Consider the following 24829-nt stretch of genomic DNA (forward strand, 5'->3'; position numbering starts at 1 on the left):
ACGAAAGTAATTTAGAAACCTTTGCCTATTTGGAAACTTCCCCGACACGAATTATGCATGTAAATCAAAAATAAACTATACAAAATCTATAAAAATACATAAATAATACTAAAAAGGCGAGTAAATAATATGTTTTAATTTAACTTACCAAACTATATTTGTATTTGGAGAGTGGAGCAGCATTTGCCAAATTAAGTAATCTTGTGTAGTGTGTTTCTGCTAACTTTATAATAGAGGGCACTAACATAAGGAAAAGGTGAATGTTAAGCTGCTACCTGTTAAATCTATCGTAAAAAACCTATTCTGTAAACTCTTAAGTAAAGTAAAATGTAAAATGTGTGTTCTGTGTGCAAAAATGTTGCTAACTGTGAGGTATTGTAAAATGTGTAAAAAATTGCTAACTGTTACGGTTATGTGAAAATAGAGTTGCAAACTGTTAAGGATTGTAAAAAATCGAAAATATTTTAAAACAAAGTACGAAAACTTTTTTTAAGTAAAATTAATTAAATTAAATTTTAAGTTTGAAATTTTTTTAAAAGTTTTTAATTAAAGTAAGAATTTTTTGTGATAGTCTTAATTTATTAAAAACTGAATTTCAACAAGTTTAATCAAAACTTTACTAAATACTGGACAAAAGTAAGGAAAATTAGAAAAACAAATCTTCATCCAATTCGGGATATAATTGAGACTTTTGATAAGAGTTGGCCCTTCATTAGTAGAAGGTAAAATCCCAGTATTGATTAAATATACATTTTTACAAATTAATTAATATTTACAAGATAATTCTTGAACTCTTCAAAATCTTCCATTACCCTCTAGTTAAGGTTTAAGATAATGTTTATCATACCACAAAGAGTCAAAAAATTAAAAAGAAAAGTTAATGTCGGCTTTTAAATATAAATTAAATATAAAATAATAGGTTGCAATAATTAAATATAAATTAATAACTTAATAAATTAAATATAAATTAATAAATTGTGCTATATATTATATATTATTTATATATTTATATATTATTATTTATAGTTTAAATAATTTTATATATATATATATATATATATATAGGTACACAGATAGATCATATATATATATGTAAGATAAAAAATATGAAAGCAAACTTCTAAATTCAATTCACTATAACCTCTGTTTATGTACGCACTAATGTACACTAATCGAATCACGAATGTCGCTGCCTACGCATCTAACTATCTAACGACGTATATAAATGCCACATCTAAATTTCTGCAACGGGTGGTTCAGCTATAATTCTATGATGAAATACTCAATCTAGTTTTAAAAGGATTTATTAAAATACTAAAATTAATCTAATCTAGAATCTAGAATCGAATCTAATGTTACATCTCAGGAGCAGCGTTCTAGCTGCGACATAACAAGTCAAGTTCTCACCATTGCCATTCTGAGGCAGAGAAAAGTTTGTTTCTAATCAAACCGGAACATCGGCATAGTGAAAGTTTCTAGTCAAACCGGAACAACCTCTTTTATTTTTTATTTCATTTGGAAACTTCATCGCTCTGTCCTAAAAATAGCGCTTTAGTCTAAACTGTGTCTTTCAAATTAATCATGCGATCTTACGTAATCCTTAATGTAGATGCCTCCTGACCAATCACCAAATTGCAAACCAAAACTTTTTTCTTCGCCTTGCATAACTACGCACTTCAGCTTTGCTCTCCACTCTGTAAAGAGGTAATTTCGCTGGCTTGCTTTCTATCTCAAAAATATCAAAGATGTAAATCTTCTCTGGAAAGGCACGACTGGAGTGCCAAGTGATTGTGGCCACGAATATCAATAGCAAATAAAAATTGAATTAAAACTGCGGCGATTGCCAAGTTCTTTAAATACTACGCAATCAAAATTCTTCTTGAATATGGATCTAAGCACGCATCGACATTGCTCCGGCTTTTCCCTGTGCTCTTATTATATATATATATATATATATATATATATGTAGAATATGTTTAATTTTCAGTATAAATTGATTATATCACTTACATTTGCTTATGAAGAGAAAGCTAAAAAGAAATTAAATTACTTGTAAATCTAACAATACTGCTAAAAATTATACGTCCAACATTGTTTTATGAAAAATGTGCATTACCCTTGCCAGGATTCAAACTCCGTGCCCGCTTTGCAAGTCGGGGATGCTCCCAATTACACCAAGAAATCGCATCATAAGAAAGGATAATGTATCTGATCTTTTTCGCCATTTAAATGGTTACTAGGGAGGCAGGGATAAATTGGCCATATCCTGGTGGTGGCGAATTATCATTCACCACATTTCAATTCGAGCGGCACACGTAGAGTCATTAAGAATTTGGGGAATACTAAACGTGAGAAAATCCCTTTTGCATGTTCCAGCAGGATCTACCGATTGCTAGCCAGATATGTTTCAAGTTACAAAAGCAGGCGGTAAGGAGGGAGAAAATACATTCCAAGTTTCTGAGGCAAGTTTATGCAGATGGAAGTTTTAAAGAATCTAGACATTATATTTAGGTTAATTTCTGAAAACTTTAAAATCATACTTACTTTAAGGCCTTAAATATGTTTCCATAGAAATATTATCAAATACCGTAGTTTCAGAGCCTAATTTAAGTTTATATACACCTTGCTTGTATTAGAAAAACTAATTAATGCCTTCTTTAGTAATTTCGAAGATATAAAAATTTGTATCTTGAAATGAAACTGTTTGTCGCAATCGTGTTCATTTTCAGAAAATCATTCGTCAGAATTAACGAATTCCTGTTTCAAAACTCAGCTTCTAATACGGAGTAAGTGGGTATATTATTTTATTCTATTTATTATTTTTAATGGCCAAATTCTTGCTCCTCAAGCATTTGTCAGAAATGGTCGAACCTGCTTCCGGTCAATTATTGGCCTCATTGTTTAGAACTTTGTCAAGGGTTGTGATATTACAAATAATCTTTACATGGTATTTTAAGTCTCCCTTATCCAGTACACCATTTCGCGCGACGGTCGTCTTTATAGATACTTTCTAGCATTGCAAAATGAGCAAACATTTATGAAGTAGATACTTTATAAGGGATGAAGTGGATACTTTATTATTGTTTTAGCTCTGTGCATTTTGTTTCGTTATATTTTTTTTGCTTCAGATCCTTTGTAGTTTCTGCTACTCCAGAAATGATTATAAGAAAATTCATCTTGAAGTCTAGTAAGGAAAGGACTAGGTTTGCATGCGAAAATTTGCTCATCATTAATATTTTAGTTATTAAAAGTAATACTTAATTTAGGGAATGAAACTTACGATGGGCTGTAAATGTAATGGGTCTCATTTTTAAGTCATCTATTTGCTTTAATAATTTAAAATTAACATTAAATGTACATTGACTGCAATAGGAATTATTGATAAATTACTTGCTGATCTGTTTACAATGAATTTAAAAATGGTATCCTTGAAAATATACAGGGAATTGCAAAAGTCAATCACATCACATCAAATTCCTAAATGGGCATTAACGACAAATTATTGCAATGGATGACATCTATGTGGGTTTGCAAGTAACAATCACTAAAAATTTCGGATAAATTATACGCTGTTACATTAAAAACCGTTGTTTAGTGAAGATGAGTTTTTGCAAGGCAGAACCAATTTTCATGACTGAGCATTCCCCCCAAAAAATTACTCGCTAATAAAAATAAAACACAAATGTCTGATTTCTGTCCTACAAAAACGGTTAGTTTGGTTATGTGATTACTGCAAATCCTTGAGGGTTATCTGCCTAAGGGGAGATATGCCTTCGTGTAGGACTTTGTAAGGAAAACTGGCTCGTATACACATTACACATGAGGAAAAACACGAAAGCGCCTATGCATGCAGTCCGTTTGCGACATTCAAACCTCGTTGACTACCAGTAGTCAACGACTTTACCGCTCGGCCCCTGGTGAGCCTACAAAAATTGACCGAGAAGTTTGATATTAAGAAGAGAAATCATATTTGACACAAGGTGTACACAATTCAACACAATATACCAGCACACAAGGTGAAGAACGAAAGGTTTGCATTTGTTCTTAATTTAAAATAAAATATAATTTAGAAAAACGCTTCTGATGTTAAGAGATTATGTGACGAGCATTTTTACGCAGATTATTGTGAAAAATGGGAATCAGTATAACTGTTTTTCAAATTGCGGATATTATTCATAGAATTTTACAGAATTTGCATTCCAGGAAACGCTTGAAGATTTCATTATTTGTATGTAGTCATCTGGTAGTGTCATTTTCATTAATTTGATATGAACATTTTTGGATTTTAATGCCTTCTTACGATTACCAGCTTATGAATCTCAGGAAATAAATTTTTATAAAATTACTAATAGCATATTTTTAGAATTTCAATGCTTCAATGCTTATAAATTACTTGTATGAAAATTCTTTCGGCATACTATATGTAACAAAATTAAAACTAAAAATATTAGGAAATATCAGTGAACTGCATTTAAGAGGAACAACTTAACCTCGAGCTATTTTAATTAATTTATTGACATCAATGCAAATTGAAAATTACGTCAAATATCGCAAATTTTGATGTAATAGGTTTTCGTCAATTTTTATGATATGTGAGTCAAACATGTTGTATTTTATTTTTTGCAGGAAAAAATTTTCTAAACATAAGTATAGGGACCGGAGGAACGTGTAAAACGTTACATGTTATATAACATTAATATTTTTAAATTTTAAAATACGAGAACACGAATCTTTGCATTATTTAAAACGTTTGTGTAATATGAAGTATACGTCTACGACAACGATTGCGAAAAATTAGGCCGGACAAGGACTTTTGTGAACACCGTGCATATTAGTCGAAAAAAGTGACAAATTTATTTACGGGGAAAATAATTTCTCATTGACTGGACTGAGTTACTAATGCTTTCATGCGTAAGTTACCATTTATTTGTATATATCGATAAGAACCTTTACATGTTTCTTTTTTCCAAACTTTGTTTAAGTATTATATTTGAGGCTTACCTACCTTTAAAAACTAATAGCAAAAATAAAATGCTATCAGGCATAAAACTGAAACAGATAAGGCAAATAATCCTTCCCAGTCTTTAACTCATTTTGAGGCTATGAATGGAAACCTCTAGTTGGGAGACTTAAAGCGTCAAAAATACTTTTTTTTAATCATTAAACATTTTAAAAATCAACTTGCTATATTCAGAAATGGTAATCCAAAATTAATCCATACGCGACATATTTAACGGTACTTAGACCTTACAAGTACTTTCTCGGTGAGCTTAAATCCTTTAAAGCCCTTTATACCATTTTCTCGCTACTTAAAAAAGAATAAAACTAAATCATTTCTTTTATATCTAAGATCAAAATGGAGGCGAAAAAATCTATTTTTAATCTCTGATAAGTGTACCTTGGCAGTTATCAAGAAGGGAAGTTGTTTCAAAGAAGAGCAGAGAAGGGTCTGATGACCATGCTTCCAGTAGAATAAAAGGAAATTCCTTCAGCCTTTTTCAAATTTTTTTTAGCTTAACAGATATAGCCGATATAAAAGCAGAGCTAGGAAAATATATATAATAAAAAAGGGGGGAAATGCTCGTTTTCGCTTCATGTACCATCTACACCCATTGTCTCAAACGCTTTGAGCGAAATTTTACCCTTTTGCTCTTCACGCTGTTTCAAATTTTGGTCGTTTTTTGTATCGCATGAGATATACTATGGCTTAGAAAGGAACAGTCTTCTTTCCAGTATATATTTTTAAATTGCTAGGCACTTTAAAACGCGATGGGTCGATTACAGGTGTGACAGGTTATTTCGTTGAAGATTAAGTTCTTTTAGTATCTAGTATAAAGTTTTTCTGTTATTCTACGTGCTAGTTTTCCTTTTCTCCTCTTATACAAAAATTTGTTCGGTATTTTATGGCTTTTGTGGCTCTTAGTTATGACGTGACACTGTAAATGCGTGCAAAATGAATGAACTTGAGATATGCGAAATATTCAAGAGTAATGGTTGGAAATTTTAAAGTTTCTTTTGACATGCTTTATAGCGTTTCTAAGAATACGTGAAATAATTTCTAAAATACTGGATAAACTTTACTACTTCTGTAAGGCGAGACTGTAGCGCAGAGATTTATTGAGTCAACAGTAAAAGATTTTTAATAGTTGCACATATATATAACTTTTGGGGTTACCTATATTTCTCATATATGCTGCAAATTTAGAAAATTCTTAGAGATTCTTTATAGTAGATTTCTTCAGTGTCTAAGTTAAGATTTATATAGAAAAATTGCAGTTTCATTTTTATGTCTTTGGTAGTATTTTTGTACTATTGCATGGAATTCTATGCACTTTATTCTTCAAAATAGCTTGCAATTTATCTTTTCCCTGTACCTTCGGAAGAGAAAATAAATATTTAATTAAAACAATTTTCAAATTTAAACAAATTCAAGATGCGAATAAGTAGATCAATTAATAAAAACTCTACAGAACTACTCTTATAATAATATATTAATGGTAAACATACTATTAAAAATAGTAACCCACGGTTTTTTAGAAAGAAAAACCAAGGGGTATTTTAGAAGACATAAAGAACTGAAGCTTTCAATAAAATGTTTAGGGTAACCGATCTCGTTCAAAAGGCATATTTCAGCTAAGAAACACAATGTTTTTGATTTAATATTTTTAATTGCTTTGTTCTTAGTTATCTGAAAAAAAAACTGTTCTTTTCTTTATATGTTGAGTAGTAGTGGAAATACTAGTTTTTCTGAGAAACAACAAACCCGGAGTAACTGTCTGTCATACCAGAAATCGAAGTTAAAAAGGTAAATTAAGTACATTTTTAACCTTTTCTAAGTTAGTTTTGAACTACATAATTTCAAGCATATCGGTGTGTTTGGAGTCATTTTCGTTTGGCAACAATGTATTGAATTTACAGTTTTTTATATCCAACTATTTTTCTGTTCTATGTACTGCTTGACAACCATGATAACTCTAAATGTTCACAATGGAATCACTTAAAGCTCTGCATATAAAAAATTTTTACGTTATTATGCATGCTGTAAAATAGAAGTTAAAAATTAGCCATAGAGGATTAATTTTAATTAATTATATTTTTTGGCTTCAATAATGTGTGCATTTGTTTTAAGATTTTGAGTGTCGACTAATATATTTGGCTATATATTGGTAGTGAATCAATATTTTAATTATTTTCACTGTGTATTTATGTTTGCTATGTATAACGTGAAATCAAAAAAATTATCATTATCAATGATTTCTTGTCAGGTAGAGTTGACGTTTTTATTAACGTCGACCAAAACGTTCCAGTTTTTTGCAAACATTTCTCAAAATAACGAACTTTATTAATCATTACATTTAAAACTGTGTACAATGTCCGAGAAAAGTCACAAAAATTAAGAAATGTAACGAACATTTTAAAAAACGGCCTTCGAACGAGGATGGATATCTTAGCCCACTTTACTGTATTTCAGTTAAATTTCATAATAAACTTCCATACATATAAAAGTAAATCAAGTTCAAGTGATGTATTACAATAATAATTAATGAAAAAATATTTTAGAAGTAATTTAGTATACACATCTGCAATGTCTTCACCGTAGAAAAGGATAATTTTTCAGAGTGAAATTTCTATCACTCTTCACATAAGAATAATAAACAGTAATCAAAAATTTCTCTTTAGATGGAATTTAATTACACATAAAAATACTGAATATCCTAAAAATTATATTAGTATGTGTAAAATTTTGAACGTTATTTTCAGTTATTGTTTGAAAATGAAGTAAATATTTTTAAATTCTTCGGATTAATTCTCGATCATACTACTGATGAACCGTTTAAGCTTATTTTAAATCTACGACACATCAAAAAGTATTATATGTATTTTGGCACACTCAGATTCTGCATTGTCTTCAAATTAATAAATTTCGAAGTTATCAAAGTGTCGTGATGTCAGTTTCACAGTTTTATTTATTTGTTGTATATCACTTTTGAGTGTCATATATGGTTTCTCAAACAGAACGTTTAATTTAAAATTTTAAAACTGAATAAATGCTACTAGAATGCCACGATACGTAAATGAATGGAATGATTTGATTAACCTTATTTTCATGAGTAGTATTTCCTGTTTTATTCTACAATTAAGTGTGAGGTACTGGTTAAAGTATTGTTTAAAGTTGATAAAATGTTTCATCAGAGAAAAACCTTCCATTTTTGCATCTATGTATGTATAGCATCAGGACGTAATAGACAAAGAGTTTTGCTTGAAATAATTTTAAGGTGTAAGTATTTAATAATTCTGCATAGTGCATTATTTTTAGTTTTCGTTTTAATTTTATTAATGAAAACCTTCTATTCATACTTGAAAATACACACACACACACACACACACACACATATATATATATATATATATATATATATTTCTACATATATATGTATAAAAGTTTTATTAATGATTTTAAATATAATCATTAATAAAAACTTCGGAAAAAACTAGATTTGTTTTTAAGTTTTTTCCCCTTTTCATGCTAGGCTTAAATAGTAGAAAGAGATTGGGCAAACGGTGACATTCACCGCTTCAATTATTCACCTATGAAAACAACCATGCATCCAGCCCGTTGAGTGGTTTCGAATTCAAGACCCTTTGACAGTATTCTGCAGTTTTTAACCGCTTCGCCCGTAGTGGGGCCTGTGTGTTTTTGACTTATTTCATTTGTCTAACAATAACTTTAGAACAAATCTGTCAGCTTAATCTTGGCGAGGAGCGCAAGACTCTGTATGACTTCGCCTTGTGCCTTGAATATCATGTAGGCGACAGTACGATTATGTCCAGCTCCGCTCGAATTTTGACCGAGAAACCCCTCGAGAACGGGCCCAAAGGTCCGTCACCACTCTACTCTAACCATCAAAACGTTCGAAAAATCTTTCAACTTGCCGTTTATTTTAAGTTCCCTCATGTCGCAAAGAGAATACACACGTCCAAAGATCCAACCCTTCTCCAGGAATCCAGCCTGGGCCAACGATACAATTGCTAAACACTATACCGACAAGTGAGAGCCGTAGTTCAAAACACAAAATGTATTAGGATTATAATCAAGAAAGAGAAAGTTGGCACATACAGAAAATAACGAATTGAGAGAAACACTTCAAAAATAATGTTTTGTTCAAATATTGCTCAATTTAAACAGGACGTATTTTACTTAACTACTGAAGATACAGCAACAAAAGAGTCCGCATTGTAATTTCAGGTTGTTTTAGTCCTTTTTAAACGAAACGATGAACTTTCACTAGCTGATATAGCGGTGAGTAGATTGGTTTGTAGAATAATCGCTCATATAAATGTCTGCTTGAAAACACACTGTAAAAGATTATTCATTTTCAGTAATGTAAATATTTATGTATAACAAATGCTTTTCTGCTAAGCAAAGTTCTGTATTTTACATCCAATTTTAATTACCAACTACAAGTATTGTGAGTTACTCATATAGAAAAATCGTTTTGAAATGTTCTCATACTTTTCATTTCTAATAAATGGATTTCTACTTTACATGAAATTAATGTCTCTCTGAGTTGTAACTGATAAAAATTAGTTTTTTCAATCGAATTTAAAAGAAAATTGCCAGAATACGTAAGAAAACTGGGCTAGTAGTCATGTTTACTTACGAATGCATGCAAACTGAATGTTTTACTACTAATATGACACCTAAGCTCATGAGTTATTCAAGCACACGCACGAGCCCATAAACCATATTAGCGGCCTCCACTCTTGAATAAAGGCCTCCGCAGAATCTGTTTTTCCGCTTAACATAGTACAACCCTTCTCTGTATTCAAAACTTGACATTATAGCCAGCGTATATCAAGTCACGAATCTACCCTGCGAATACCAAATAGCAGATTACCTCCACTCCTTTCTTCACAGAGAAGGAATAGCGATACGGAGAGTAGCTTTGGTTGTATATGCTTCTAGATGCCATCCTGAATGCCAAATTACCTTATGAACTACGAATGCTGTTGGATGCTGTTTGCCGGCATGTTTTTCTTTCACGCACCAAGGCCTTCGGAAGGCCCTGTTCCCCCTTTCCGTGTGAGTAATGGGATATTTTAATGGTGATGTCGCTACTTTTTTTAAAAGCGTCCTATTGGTTTTGGATTTTTATAGCCAGCTTATTATAAAGAGTTATAGATTTATTTTAATGCGCGTGAATCACAGGAAAAGAAATCTAGTTTTTAAGGTTATGAGGACTGGGGGATTTACATGTATATGTTTTTTCTTTTTGATTTTTGCAGCTGCATTTAACACTGTACCTTTGCATAAGTACTTGGTATCAAAGTACATAAATTTAAAGTTAAGACAACAATTTCCACTCTATCGCATTTTGTGTAGTCATGTTAAATCGGAAATTTATGAAAAAACACTTTTAGAAGCCATGTTAAGTGCACATGTATCAGCAAAATCGTTATTTCGAGAAAAGTAAGTTTTAAAGTTCCATATAGTTTAATTTAAAGAACAATTTAATTATGACTTGTAAATAAAAGTTTTGTTTTTTCATGTCAATGATTATACACTCACTTATTTTTGAATTTGAATACTGAATATTTTTGAATATTGAAAACTTTCATGAATGAAACCAGCGAGAGATACCGATTTACGGTTTTGGCATGGTTCCTAATATCCTCACAGTAATTAAGTACGTAAATATTAATCAGTTAAAAAGTTTAAATCTCTATAAACGCAATTAAACAGCAGATAAAAGCAATTAATAATGATATCATTGATTTTTTTTTTTTTTTTTTCATTTCTCCTATTTTAAGCCCGATGTTTGAGCAAAGTTCATTGAAGAGCGCAACAGAAGATAATAAATTCGTTGCAACAACTTTGCAAACATCATCCTTTACATTTATTCTCTACGTATTTTAGTCCTAACCTTTGGGCTCGAGTTTTTATTGAAAACTCTGTAATAACAATCATCTGTGCTAATTTATTTTAATGACTTAAAAATTAAATAAATACAAAACTCTAGTATTGCAAATTTTAAATGAGAACTTAGTATGAAAATTTGCATACGTGCTTTTTTATTTCTATAGTATATCTGATAAAAAGATGACTCTTGATCTTAAATCACTAATTATTGATATTAAACATACTGGTACTAGCTTATAGTAAGAAGTAGTTTGGATGTTTTGCACTAAAGTTAATGAAACGGATTTAAGTATCCCAATGCGACACATTGCTTTGAATAACAAATTTCATATCGAAGAAACCCATAGAGAAAGAATGAATAATTCATCTCAGCGTTCTTAGTGCTATAAGGTTAGCTTTGCTTTAGCTTAATATTACAGTGTTCAATACACAATTAAACACGTCTTCAAAGTTTTCAACAATGTTTGAAACAAAATATTCTTGAAAAGAAACTTCACGTATGATAAGTCTTTAAAGGCAGTTAAATGTTTAGTTGAATTTTTACGTAAAATCATTGCCATTATAAAGAAATACAGAATCATAGCGTAAATGATATAGAATCAGAAACTGATAATATTGAGTGAAAGGTCTATTCAAAAATTCGATTCTCTTTTGGACGCTTAAGTTTAAATGCCTACCACATTTCTGAAGAGAATGATCTTCATTGCACATTATGCAAATACTTTTACTCGACTACTTTGGAATTAGAAAATTTCCTAAAATCTTTAGATTGGTTTCTACTATTCTGAACGATTCTAGCGTGGTCTTTTAGAAACTCGCATATTATCTAAAGTACTTAATTCATCCTTTTCAAGGTTCTCTCCCACCAAAATTTTATGTTTTTATCTAATTTCTTAGTTATCAGATAAACAAAAAGAACATCAGAAAAATCAGGAACTTCTAGCTTAAGAGTTCTCAAGGAGCGTACACATTCATTCACTACATCAACACAATGTAAAATAGCTTGAGCTGAATCAGAAACATTTGACAAGTTAAACATTTTACGGATTAATGCATTAGTTATTTTTTTTATTAGAATAACGTTCCTGTAAAAGTTCCAAGGCGATAATATAATTAGCATCAGAAACTGGAATAGAATCAATTATAGACAGAGCCTTTTTTTACAAGAAGCCTTTAAATATTGAAACTTCTGACATTTAGAAATATACGGATTGTTATCTACACTTTCCTTAAAAAGATCATAAAAACTAATCCACTCTTTCCCCTGTAGAGGACGAAGTTCTAATTTTGGTAATCAAAACATCAGACGAATTTACCTTTGCTACACAACTTGTTTCGATAATAATCACTGGAAAGTTTCTGTAACTTTTTATTTATAATTACCCATAATTCATTTAAAGTTTCTTGTATTGTTTGTTGTTCCGTAATGAATGCATCACGATCTTTTTCAGAACACACACACAAAAAAAAAACAAAAAAAAAAAAAAAAAAAATTCCTCAAAGATAGAGCGAAGTTCATTGTTAAAAGCATTTAGTTTCGTTTCGAAAAATTTTTCCTCTAAAATTTCTGCTTGTCCTAGATTCAAACGTTGTTAGCTTTTAAGAATTTTTAGTTAAGACTGGTTTCAAATGAGCCATTATGAATAACAATAAATAGTATACTAATAACTTTCAGCAAAGAAAGAGGAAAAAATTGGAACTTACGCACCCCAATGGAGGTTTCCGCACTTCACCATGCCACACCCATAATCCACAAATCTAATCGAAAGTACGCTACGCAGATTATTATTCCAATACATTGCTGGTTTCGTTGTCAATAAAAACGAAATTGGAAGCTAATTTGAATAAATTACAGTTTTAATCCAGCTTGCTGATTAATTTTGACGGTCGCACGGACCAATAAATGATTAAGAATAAGTTCACAAAAACAAAGCGGACAGTATCACTTACTTAATTCACAAAACACTTTGAAACAGAAGAAATGTCGTCCACGTGACGGCACAGCATTTTATGTAGACATCACTCAAATTACTGTAGCAATAAAAAACAAAAAGGAATGGAACACATAACTCACATACTTGAAAGGTTCGTTACCAAAGCAACCATAATTGAATCATGAGGCAGTAGCGCCATCCATTGTTGCAAAGACTCTAATTTAATTTAACTTCTAAAAAACTAAAATTTTGTTTGGTAACAAAAAGTACTAAACAGTCTTCCTATTTATAAATGGAATTAACAATATTTTACATCATTCTTGCTATATGATATATTGCTAAGTACTCTGGCATACTTCAAAACTAAAGGAACTAAATATCTGTCTACAAGTTAATCCTTTGACAGTACTCAATGTCCATAGAAAATTTAAAAGGTTTAAGAGAAAACTTAGTTTGTAGTTAGTATTGTAAAACAGAGAACGTTTTTCTAATTTCCTGCTTCAGAATGTTTTCTAGTAGAAAATGATATCGTTATTGGAAAAGAATTATGCAATGATGTGTTTTCGCATCTAGAAACACTGAGGTTACAATTTGAATTTTACCAGTAGTAAGTATAACGGAATTTCCAAGGGTTCTTTACCATTGTGATTTTGAAAACACTGAATGAAAGAGAAAAGTTGACTAACTCTCTAATGACACCGCACATAAAATGAAGTTTTAAACGGAACGTATGGTTGATTTCTGGAAAATGAATATAGCGAACTGTACAATGGTTGTTTGCTTCTACAGATCTATGTAAGAAAGGGTTTTCAGAGCTAAACAAACAAATGCCCGAAATCAGCCTGGTGTATGTACAGATGTCAGATTTAAGCTTCTAGCATACATTGCAACAAAGAACAATTTGCAAAAAACGGCAAGATCATCCATGTGCTTCGGTTTGGTTTATTGAGATTATGACAAAGCACACTAAATCTATTTGCTTAAGGAAAGGGATGCCTTCCTGGAGGACTTCTCAAGGGAAACCGTCTCATATACACGTTACATACGGGGGAAACCACAACAACGCCCATGCAGCCAGTCCGTTCGTCTGGAATCGAAACCAGGCGTGAACTACCAGTGATCAACTTTACCGCTCGGCCCCTGGTGGGCCGATTCATCATTGTGAGTACCAACACTTGTTTAATTTATAGTTGATAAGATAAGACTAATGCAAACTCTAATGGTCTTGCATTATTGAAAACAAATATAAGCTTTCTTCTGTTAACTTAATTTATCAATCCCAATAAAATTTAAATAAATTTTAATTAACTGCATTTTAAAAACTTAAATATATTGTTAATAACATATGGTAAAATTGCTTTCGAAAGGCTAACAGTAAGGTGGGTTGCAAAACATTCTAAATTATTAAAATGGTCCCTACATGAAAAGCGTTTTCTCCTAACCTGCCACTTCATACATGTCAGCATACAGAGAAGCCTTTAGATGAATCTAAAACTACTTGTATCGTCATGGCATATCAGTGTTTAAACAGTGTCGTACTAATAGACAATTAGTATTGTGGTATTTATGGAAGTCAGTGTGTGAAGACCATGATTAGCATCCGGAACTACTTGTATCTTTTGTGAACGTCACTTCAATTATCAGGGCGCAGACAGTGCTTTACATCTATTCGAGTCTTTTGAAACGCTAGTAAGTTTTGATAAATAAATATTAATATTTTGGAAAGCTTTTAGACATCTGAAACTTTTTACACCTTTTAAGGATGTCATGCCTAAAGATCAACAAGCAAAAATGTCCTTAAATTGGACGTGCTATTCCAATCAAAACGTACAGAAGGAGTCAGAATTTTGGAGGTTACCAATTTTTTCCATGTTTCTAGAAATGATTTAAAAGCCTAAAACATAATTAGGGAAGTAAAAAGGGGAATGAAAGGTAACATTCTTTTCTTTTCTGCCATAAAACATAGTTAACTTATGCAATCAGAATGACTTAAAACAATACATCTTTACAGACGGCAAGTTTTACAAGCCAAAACAACCACTAAACGCATTGGTACTACCCCCTGATGAGCTTTACACATATTTTCACTCGTGCTGCGGAAAATTAAAAATCTAGAACTCTCGGCGAGGGTCATAAAAATTGATTTTCCCATTTCCACCTTTTTTGTTTCATTCTACTTTTTCTCCTTCTCTCCTTTTACCTGTAACTTCACTAAAGTAAACAAACTAATGATGTTTAATGATTACATCAGAGCTCTAATCTGGGGGTGATATTCTTAGAAACTATATTAAAATCATATCAGAAAGATTTATGACGACAAAAATTATTCAGTAATGCGAAAAGATGGTACATATTACAAATGCGTTGCATATCCCAAGTTTGCGGAAAATTAAATTCATTCACGACAGCGCTTTATTTACTTTTGCTGCGTTTTTGACAGTATTTTTAATAAATGCCCTGGTGATTTCAATTAGATTTAGGAATGGCGTTTTTGAGTCTTCTTCAACTCATCCCAGTTTAAATTTAAATATATAAGCTGAGGAATTATTTTTTGCCAGTCGGTGTTTAGACAGATGTACAGATAATTTCGAGAATAAAAAGAAAGGCTCACATTGATCCCACAATGCCCGATTAAAACTGTTACTAAAAATATTAATTAGATTCCAAAATTTAAAATATTTTGGTACTTTAAAATATAAATTCTAATCAATACGCAAAATAAAACAGGAAAAGTAATTAACACACGTAAGATCATTTCAGAAGTTATAATTTTTATTTCCTTTGAACGGTGTTTTAAAAATATTATTTCCAGTACGAAATATGAAGTTATTGTTAAATAATTTAATTAAGAATAATACTTCTTTGCTTATTAGAATATTAAAGTGAGCTCTAAAACATTTCGATTTAATTATTTTAACTATAAAGAGAAAATATTCACTCCTTAATAACATTTTACTACACGTTTTGTTGGAGTCCAAACCATCAATATAATAAATAAAATAATTTCCCAAGACTATGTCTTTAATGTAATAATTAAAAAAATATTCTCATCCCATATATTATATATTACTTTGCAGAATACTTGTTTAAGGTCTCATTGCTTTATGTTACTCCTACACCAAATATGAATTTGATAGTAAATTTAGAAATGCAATACATAAGTAGCGCAAAAAAATACAGCATTGAAAATTGTATTTAATTGGCTTGTTACGGTTTAAGAGAAATTTAGCTGAAAAAAATATTATTGTTCAAAATTTCTCAGTCCTCAATGCTTCATTGCTATTACTATTATGATAACATCATCCGAAATGCGAAGGCCATGCCTAATATACACACGGAACAATGTCTGATTCTCTCTCTTTTTTTTCGCTCCATTGTTTAAAGTTCAATTTATACAATTAACTTTCTGCTTTTCTGACACTCTAACAGGGATGAGGCCCTGGGTTCCACAGCAAATTTTGTTAGTCAACAAATTTTGTCAGAAAACTATACAGACTACAAGTTTTAGATATTTTACATTTGCGTTACTTCGCAAATTTTATTTGAAACAAAATAGTTAAATAAATAAATAAGAAATACATATGATGTATTTTATGTTATGATACTATAATTAAACTTTTCTTATGCAGTAAACTATAGGAAACTAATGAAGATTCTAAAGAAATAAATAATTAATTTCTTATGTTTATTTAAGTAACGACCTTTTTTAATCCCACTTCGCAAGAATTTCTTACACTTAACAAACATCATCTGTTTACTTGAATGCTGTTATTTAAGAATATATTCGCTACCTATACGGTTAATTATGTATACATAATGAAGCTTTTACTCGAACTTTCTACTTAAAAGATAAAATATATACCGAAATTTAAATGAAGCAATTTTTAACCAAATAATTACTTTCATTAATCGTATTAGGAAGAAGTGTAGATAATGCAAGCTAATGGATCTTGCCGCTTTCAGCTAACAATGGTTAAAAGTAACCGGGGATTCGTTTAAGTGATGCTTTAAGTCCACATACTGCCAAAGAAATTCTCTGACATCATAAAAAGGATTATTTTTCGGGAGAAAAATTTGCGTTTAGAAGGTAAAAGATGACAAGGTAACGTCAGATCCAATTACTTTTAGTGACGAATTTCATGCAAAATTTAAAGCTAATTCCTTAACATTTAATATAGTACAGATAAATGCGTTTAAACTTAAAGAATATTTAATGAGAAAATAAATGCATTTTTAACTTTAAATTGGAGGAATAAATTAAATAGCAAATAGCAGATTATTCGTTGTGATCTTGTACTTTGATAAAATGGAAAGTCTGATAATGAAAGACAGCTATTTAATAAGCGACAGTTATTTTGTTACTGTTAATTGTAACTATACATATGATCAAAACAAATGACTTCCTGATCAAAACAAATGACATTTTAAATGAAGTACAGTTATTTAATAGCTAGTTTCAAACTATAAAAAATCATATCATCGTCGCAATGCTGAAGACACCAATCGGAATTTTTTGTTGTTTTTCTCTATGTACACTGCGAAAAAAAAGGGAAGTTCCATATCTCCCATTTTACTCGACCAAGTGAGGAATTCAAGCTGTGTTTTCCTGTCTAGAAAGCGCGACATAGGACATATATATATTAGATTTATATATAGCACTGTTCTAATATAAGAATTTTGACAGAAAAACGGACTTTTTCTGAAATAACACGCCATTGTTTTCCATATGTCGATTCTACGACTTAAATTATGCCTAAATATTAAATGTTGTGAAATTTCGAGAGAAATTTATGGAGAAATTTAAAAATTTACTTTGGCCCATTTTTTTCAGTTTGCGCCAAAACAAATTCAATTGGCGAACTTCTTAATATATTTCTTCTTAATTTTCCTTTCCTTTTTTCATTGTAAATGAGCGGACAAAAAGATATCTTTCATTAATTCAAATAATTTATTACAAATATGCCACATTTCAAAACGCTCCAATATGTAAATTCACTCATATCCTAGGAAAGTTTGAATAAAAAACTCAAATTTTTTGCAGGTATACTTAGAAATACATCTACTTTTATATGATGATAAAAAAGTTATAGATTATAATTCAAAAATTTTTTTGAAAAATTTATAAAAATTATTTAAAAATAAATCTTTTACGAATGAATTTTATTTGGAATGAACAAAAATTTTGAAAGAAGGAATCAAGAAAGTTTAATAAAAAAGATATATTACTAAATACATATGAAATTCAATTAACATTGAGGAGCTAAAACTTTGAGAACTAATTTTTTTTAAAAACGACTCGTATGATTTTTACAAAATTGGCAGTCGAAGAATCGAATTTGAGTCGTAGAATCGAAATATGGAAACAAATTGCCATGTCATTTAAGAAAAATTCCGATCTTGTGTCAAAATATCTGCTTTAGAACAATTACTATATATAAATCTAATGCATACCCTAAATCGCGTTTTCGAGACATGAGGAACGCAAGTTGAATTTCGTCAATCGGCCAAGTAGAACGGGAGATATAGATCTGCCCCATTTTTTTAGTCCAAGGGTCATTTGTCCCTGAAGGACTATTGTTTTCCTTTTGTGATTTTGCGTTGGTTAACTATAAATGTCCGTTTCACTTTTAAAACTGTTGCCGCCAAATGTTAGAGTCCCGCATTATGTTTGAAAAAAATTAGATAATGAAAAATCTGCATAAATGTATATGTATTTCTCAACAACGGTACATAGAGACTTCGAATTTTGAATGACATAATCCTACTGCGAATATGGGCATATGGAAGGCCAAATTTGAAATTTGGAATTTGTTTTATTATCGATTTCCTATTTTGTAAATCTTTAACGAATTTTTAATTAACAAACTCAAGGATTTCAAAGAGAGCAACGGCAACGTTGTACAGAAAAACTTTTTTATATCCAGCTCGTGAGACTGCATACTGCAAATTCTAAAGATACGCTCAATTTAAAACTATTTTGCTATATTGATATTGAACTGAATTTTACGATTTATGTGCGACGAACGCAGTATTTAATAAATAACGGTAACAGACAAAATGTTAAAAAAACGCCCCTTTGGACGTAATTTAAAATGTGAAAACTTTCAGATTTTTTTCCTTCCCCCCCGTAGTGTACATTTTGTTTTGATGTCTCATTTCATGTCAAAATAAACAGATGCATATTTTTTGTAAAATTCATACAAAACAGCCATCATTACCGTTAACAGCATTATAATTTCATCAGCCGATGAAATCGATTGCCTAGTGAATAATAATGTAACTGATTAAGGAAAAGCACATGAGGTGTGTCTATCTGCTCAAAAGGGATGTCTTCATGGGAACATTTTAACAGCAACCCGCATTTAAGTTATACTTAAAGAACCATGAAATTGTCCACACAATCAGTTCACCGGAATTTCACTCTGCGGTAAGAATGCTAAGTAGACTTACCTGGTTGGTCATTAATATTCTGAATAATCCTAACTGCATCTATGTATTAAATTAATAAGCTGTCAAAATAGATTGGTGTTCCATTTCGTGAAATTCCACTGGGTATATAACTCTATCTTGCTTTCTTCTTCGCAACAGAAGTATAAGGAGTTGATTACAACAGCAGCTTAACCAGTAGTTAAGCGTTTGGTATGGAGTCAACTGACTCCATACCAGACTCTTAACTACTGGCTAAGCTGATGTTGTCATCAATTCCATATTTTTATTACATATTTTGATTTCAGTTGGGAGTCCAAATAGTCAGCATTTTTAGTTTTAGTTTGATGAGAGGGTTTGAAATTCTTTTGAGCATTTTGAAATCTGGCATTTTGAATTTGAGAGCTATAGGAAGATTACAGCAATAACTGTTTCTATTTCCAGATTCCAGATCTATTGCTGTTGCTGTTATTCACTCCAATAAACTTACTATCGCTTTGAGCTACAATAAAATTTAATATTGTTCCTTTAATTCCTCCCTACTTATTCAGAAGATCTATGCACATCATTAAAAAGGAACACTCTTCCAAGACCTAAATAAGGTCATAGAGAGAAATGCTTTGCAAGAGTTTAAAAGTAGGATTTTTGCAAAGGAATTCTGCACATAAATAATTGGTTATTTTAAGAAATATTTTACAAAATATTTTGTACATTTCGTTTCTAAACTTAAAGTAATGCATGTTTGTTTCTTCAAGAAGTTAAAAGACTTTGAATCATTGTAAGTATAGAAATACGTGTTTGTTGTGACAAAAATAGCTTCTAAATTAAAAATATTACTTTTCTAGAACTTGTATGTATGAAATAAGTTCAAAAACTATATTTTTTGCAAAGAAAATCACGAGAAAATAAGAAAATAAGCATGGTGCTTCAAAGAAAAGAGCAATAAAGAACAAAAAGGAAAACTTTTTTTTTTTGCGGGGGGGGGGGCAGTGGAATATTTGCAGGAAGAATAAATATGCAGTTTTTTATTGTTTTTGCTATATTGTTCTGTATTCTCATTAATTTCCTTTACTTTATGAATTTCCCATAGAACCTTTATATGGAAGTACTTGGTGTCTTTTATTGAGCGTTCCAAAGCAACCATCATATGATAAATTAAAAATCACTAAGATGGAAAGACATCTTATAGGAAACAAGTATTCATTTAAATAAGAAACATAATGCAAATGAAAATATACTCTAAACTTAAAGTGATTTTACAGGAGAATTGAATGAAAAGCAAAGACGCTAACAGGATTGACCTGTAAACGTGTTACTGAACTTTAAAAAGCAATAGATGAATACAATTTTTAAATTAATATGATTAAAACTTAAATTCTGGTACGTTGCAGAAGGAAATGTGAGTTATCTTATAGTTCAGGAACCAAATCTGTATGCCTAGAGAAAATGCTTATTTAGGTTAAGTCAATAACCACAGCAGAACCTTGTTTATCCTAACTAATATTGATGAAGCAATTCCGAATAAGCCATGATGATCACTTTTGGTTACTAAAGGTAGCATAAAGACACTGTGAGGTTGTAGAGACATTGCGTATTTTTTTTTTTTTTTTGAAAGCAGGAGAGATGAAAAATGAGCAACGCCCTCTCCAGGAATCGAACCACGGACCTCTGGAATACGCGCCCAGCGTGCTGACCACTACACTGCGAAGGCATGCTAAGAAGGCGGGAGAAATACCTTATAAAGTTAATATGTCACTTCTCCTTTCCGTTTGCCTACCAGAATGTAAGTTCATTTTGAGAGTATTTGGCTCAAGGTTTTAGGATTGCAAGCCTTTGTATTTTACCTGCCTCTCGCAGCCACATTACTAGATTTTGCTAGCTCTAATAAGATTGTAATTCTTCGACTTTGCGTTATTGTTGACAGCATTTAAATAACTACTTCAGTGAGAAGTTTTGATTCAACTTCGCGTTAAATTCAATGTTCAGTCTGATTACTAGGCTTGGTTTTAAATTTGAATTTACCGCTCTTTTGAGTTTCATTGCCAGAAGTTGTAGTTGTTTTGTAAGCATTTACGTGAGGTGGGCATTTCATTTTCAAGTTTTGGTTTAATAAAAAAGGGTTTCGTAAACCTTTTCAAGACTCAGCTGTTACTTCAAATCAAGCGATAATTCGCTCCTAGTCTAGCAGAGGTTTGATGCTGGTTTTTTCTACCAAAGAAAAACAAACTCTGTAACCCTTTTAAACATTTTATTTAAATCACATGAGGGAATAATGCAGACAAGCAACTATGAGTAATAAACGAACGTTGCATTTTAATTTTATTATAATTATTACTTATAAATTGTTAAGCCCTAATATCAAATATAAATATAGTGAAGTGAACGATAAAATTCAATAGCATGCACACCAAAAATGAATGAATATTTACCATAATAATCGACTTCTAAAAATTGCGAAATTGAGAATATATAATATCCTGTAAATGATTAAAAGTTGCAGATATAAATTTACACTGGTTGTTAACCATTCCGCACTTTTCTTACAGGTTAGAGGGATTGACATGTAATATACAGTAATTTTTGGTTTATTAATTTACTGGAGTTTTTAATATTTCCGCTTTAAATGTCTTAGCAACTTTTAGGTATAAGTAAATTTTAACTGTCATGATCCGTCAATTAAATCTATGCATAGAGTTTGATAGAGCTTTATGTAACAAATAATCGACTTTATTTCCCGAAATATGGATCTTAAACAAGTACTTCACATGTAAAACATTTCGCTAATTATATAATTTCCATACCTTTGTGTGCGAAATCGCGAAGATAAGTATAGTTATTATTTTTATAGTGTTTGCTGCAATTTTAGTAAAAAGTTCAACTTTACCCAATATGGAGTCATGAAAGCCAAAGTGAGCGATATTTGTTCCCAATGGCTTCTTAAATGCGGACAAAAACTTTGAAATTCAGTTGCTAATAGGCAATGAAAGGTTTTGCAAGCAAAGGTACGGAGTCTTCCGCATGTTACATATTAAGGTGATAAATCATTCAGTAGAGAAAAGGAAACGTTATATGAAAAGCTACACGTTCCATCGAAATCATTGTCATGTAGGATGTGTAAGATATTGAATTTGAGCTAACAAAAACTTTTTAGCACATTTACATCAAGCATACGAAAATGGGAAACAATTTGCAATATGATAGGGCTCCATGCAAGGATAATGGATTTAAAGCGGTGGAGAAAAAACTTTCTAAATTTTCAGATGAGAATTTGGTAAATTTAAAGCTTCATTAGTTCTACAAAAGAATATAAATGCACTTAAAAGAAGATCAGTGTTACTAGTGTGGACGGTCTTCCTCCTCCAGTTCAACACTCGCCAAAGGTAACTCTGAAGCCGAGAAAAACGATACGAGAGCTACATTCAAGATGCCAACATCACTAATGGACACTAATACTAGATCGGTCCATCACATCATTCATCACGAACTGAAATTCAAAAAAAGGTGTGCTAAAACTTTACGCAAGGGCTCACCACCTGAAACGAAGGAAATCTATTTAGAGCTTGCTAAAAGTTTATTTGCATCAGACAGATAGTGTGACATTTCTACAACACACAACACATCACGACTGGCAATGAGAACTAGGTACACATTTGAGTAGATGACGATCTGTGACGATGAGGTGACAACAAAATTCGGTCTGGGTGCATGAAAGGATTTGCTCCGTCAGAAAGGTTCCAATCCATATTTTAAATACAATTATGCGCCTTTTAAAATGCTGGCGTAGGAGTACTGAACTGGACTGGGATAGATGGATGACGATAGTACACTTACTCTAGAATTTGTAGTAAATTAATTATTCCAGTCTTCTACTAACGCAGTAATATAGCGAATTCTCTTTTATAGTTTAAAAGTTTGTTCTACTAGCATATCACAAAAAGTTAAATTTTGTATTTAAATAATATTTCTGGTCACTGTTTTGAAGGTGTTTTATAAAATCTCCTATTTCTTTTTGAGAAACACTTTAACTGCCAGTACAGGTCTGTGATCAATATTTGGAGAGGAAATAAAGCCATCAGCAAACTTTCTCGAATGGCCTGTATACTTGATCTTCTCCCAAACAGGACTTTATGTAAAATTCGCTTTTTGTCATGCAAGATCCAGAAATCAATCGTAGATTCAATGCTTTTTCTCCCACAAAATCGCTTAAAAATATTGCTAAGCAGTGTCTTACTGTCATTCAACTTTATCTGCTTTTGATTGTTCTGACTTCATGAAGTCATTAAAAATTTCTGAAAATGATAAAGAAGCTCTGCGAGAAAGCGCTGTCTAATATTTTCGTTTCATAATGAGCCTATTTGATGCCACTAATTCTAAATCTTGTGTGCTGATTTTTCAGTCTTTTAATTTAAATAGCTAAACCACATTTCATTCCATCTTTTCTACTAAAGTATACATGGATTAAAATACCTTAAATGCTGCTAAAGTACTGCTTAAATAATTACCGTTCATTGTCTGATGAAGCAATTCTGTTTACACTATTGAGAAGTTCCGATTCGTCTTCTGGTGGTTCTTCTAGATGAGATTTCGACACATTTGAACTAGAATTCAAATCTGCAAGTAAAGATAAGAAAGTTAATTACAATTTAGATCATTTTATATTAAAGAAACACAGATTTTTCTTGTGAAATTATGATTATTATAAAATACTTCGAATGTCAGTGCCATTTTTTTGAAAATTTTTACTACAGTACTTACTTGGACGCTTCAGTATTATTAACATAAAGAATATTATTTGCCTGTATATAATTATATTGCTAATTATTACCAACTTATTTAATACTATTTCATTTTACAATGCTCTAAGTCTCCTATTCATCTAGATTCTTTTTTTAAGAGAAACTGTACTCTGTGAGTCACTTGCAATTCCAACTTTAAACGTGGCTCGCAATTCAATTAAATTTATTCCTATGGTCGTAGTATTAAAAACTTCGGAAACATTGGTTCAACAATTGCAATTGAATTCAATTAGAGTCAACATATTTAAGGCAACTATCGAGTGACTTTAGTTTATTGTGACGGTGGATATTTTAAAAGATTGATTAAGATAAGATGTGAAAAATTACAGCTAATATTGTAACAGAATTACAAATAGAATAAAACTAAAGATTTCGAGAGGGGATTCGAAATCACTTAAGTGGGGATTAAGGAGGCAGGTTTTCTTATGCCAATTACTTTAATGTTATACTATTATATTTTATCTAGAATGCTAAGCTAGCACAAAATCGAATCAATAATAACACAGAATACAATAAAAATAACTTTATATTTCAAATCAAAACATATTATATATGCTTACTTGTACAGTCACAATGCAACTACAAGTTGTTTAAATATTATTTATTGGCTACCATATTCGAAGCAATCTCCTTTTTTACCTTTTGGATTACTTTTCTTTGGGAAAAGAAACATATGCATTTCTATTTAAGAAACGTATTCTACAGAGCTCTTATGACAATACAACGTGAAATATCTTTACTAGTCCACCTTA

General features: G+C 31.0%; 1 protein-coding gene across 2 annotated transcripts in view; it reads right to left on the reverse strand.

Moving 5' to 3' along the window:
• Nucleotides 1-24829, reverse strand: part of LOC118183119 (teneurin-a-like) — a 1514249-nt gene that overhangs the window by 681302 nt on the left and 808118 nt on the right. For both annotated transcript variants that reach the window (XM_085820731.1, XM_085820730.1), the window contains exon 7: nucleotides 23784-23892. In XM_085820731.1, the coding sequence (XP_085676857.1) occupies nucleotides 23784-23892 (109 nt within the window). The remainder of the gene's footprint in view (nucleotides 1-23783; nucleotides 23893-24829) is intronic.

This window comes from Stegodyphus dumicola, chromosome 7 (genome assembly GCF_044657685.1).
Source record: "Stegodyphus dumicola isolate Sdum_Otavi_A_Nest chromosome 7, ASM4465768v1".
Classification (NCBI taxonomy): domain Eukaryota; kingdom Metazoa; phylum Arthropoda; class Arachnida; order Araneae; family Eresidae; genus Stegodyphus; species Stegodyphus dumicola.